This window comes from Etheostoma spectabile, chromosome 14, assembly GCF_008692095.1.
Source record: "Etheostoma spectabile isolate EspeVRDwgs_2016 chromosome 14, UIUC_Espe_1.0, whole genome shotgun sequence".
Taxonomy (NCBI): Eukaryota; Metazoa; Chordata; class Actinopteri; order Perciformes; family Percidae; genus Etheostoma; species Etheostoma spectabile.
Genome location: NC_045746.1, coordinates 11,141,637 through 11,142,821, shown reverse-complemented (window position 1 = coordinate 11,142,821; position 1,185 = coordinate 11,141,637). Strand labels below are relative to the sequence as shown.

General features: G+C 41.0%; 1 protein-coding gene across 1 annotated transcript in view; it reads right to left on the bottom strand.

Moving 5' to 3' along the window:
• LOC116701342 (SH3 domain-binding protein 5) overlaps positions 1-1,185 on the bottom strand; it is a gene marked incomplete at its 5' end in the record, with an annotated part of 17,070 nt that overhangs the window by 11,763 nt on the left and 4,122 nt on the right. The window contains 1 exon segment of the mRNA XM_032534986.1: positions 253-381. Coding sequence (XP_032390877.1) covers positions 253-381 — 129 coding nt within the window.

Genomic DNA, 1,185 nt, shown 5'->3' with positions numbered 1-1,185 from the left:
TGTGTGTGTGACAGCTTTGGTTACAGAGGTGTGACTGAGTTTAAAAATAGGCGTCAGGTGACTGTGCTCTCTTTAAGTAGATATACGCAGAGCTCTTTAATGTTCTCATTTCTAATCCTCAGTAAGCCTGCCCTTACACTCACTGTTTGCTGACCTCTGTCACTCTAGCTCTAGCTGTGTGCCTGCGCGTGTGCGTGTTTGTGTGTGTGTGTGTGTGTGTGTGTGTGTGTGTGTGTGTGTGTGCGCGTGTACCTGTCTTGCCACTTTGCGAGCTTCCCAGTAAGGTTTGGAGTCGTCCACAGCTCGTCCGATCCTCTTCACCTGCTCGTCCAGCTTCACCGTCGCTTCAACCAGCACGGCACGAAACCGCTGACGGCAGTCCTACACACAGATACACACACACACACACACATATTTAACCTACAGTCCTAATGCTGCATTTCAACGCTGTTGTGAAGGTGCTGCCTGGATGTGGCAATCAGTTTTGGTGATCTACTCAGTTCTCGTTTATAATATTGTAAACTTTAGCCATAAGTTGGCTTGCCTTGCTGCTCGTGCTCTCCTGCTGGTCCTGATCAATTTGGCTTGGCGCCTCTTCTAATTCAAGTCATCACTAAACAACTAACCCATATACAAGCACATGCATTGATATGCACAGCTGGGCGAATATTCCAATATCTTCTGTCCCAATATAGGTCCGTTTACATCTCAATAGAGGTATATATGTTTTCTGGGAATTCAATAAATAAATAGCACATATGTGTTTTTAAAGTATGTGGATTTCTTTTTAAAACTTTGTGTCTTTGAGTGTTGTAAAATGTGCCATATCAATAAAACGCATTATTACTTTTAAAGTAAAGCCTATTTTTGTTTACTCCTGCATGAATTCAATTCTTGACAAAATGAGAAGTACTGTGTATTTTGTGCTAAAATGAACATAATGTGCAAGAATCAGAATGTAAAGTATCCTCCAGATAAAACATTGCTCAGTTCGGCTGATGCAACATTGTGTTATAAATGATATAGAAAAATGTATACAGTAGACCTTTTAATATTTTTCTAACGACATATATTGTCATATGGCTCAGTACTACTTGTCTCTCTATTGTAGTTTTTGCTCCTCAGCGTTGTTGAGTAAACCTCATACCTGAAATTGTGTGTGTGTGTGTGTGTGTGTGTGTGTGT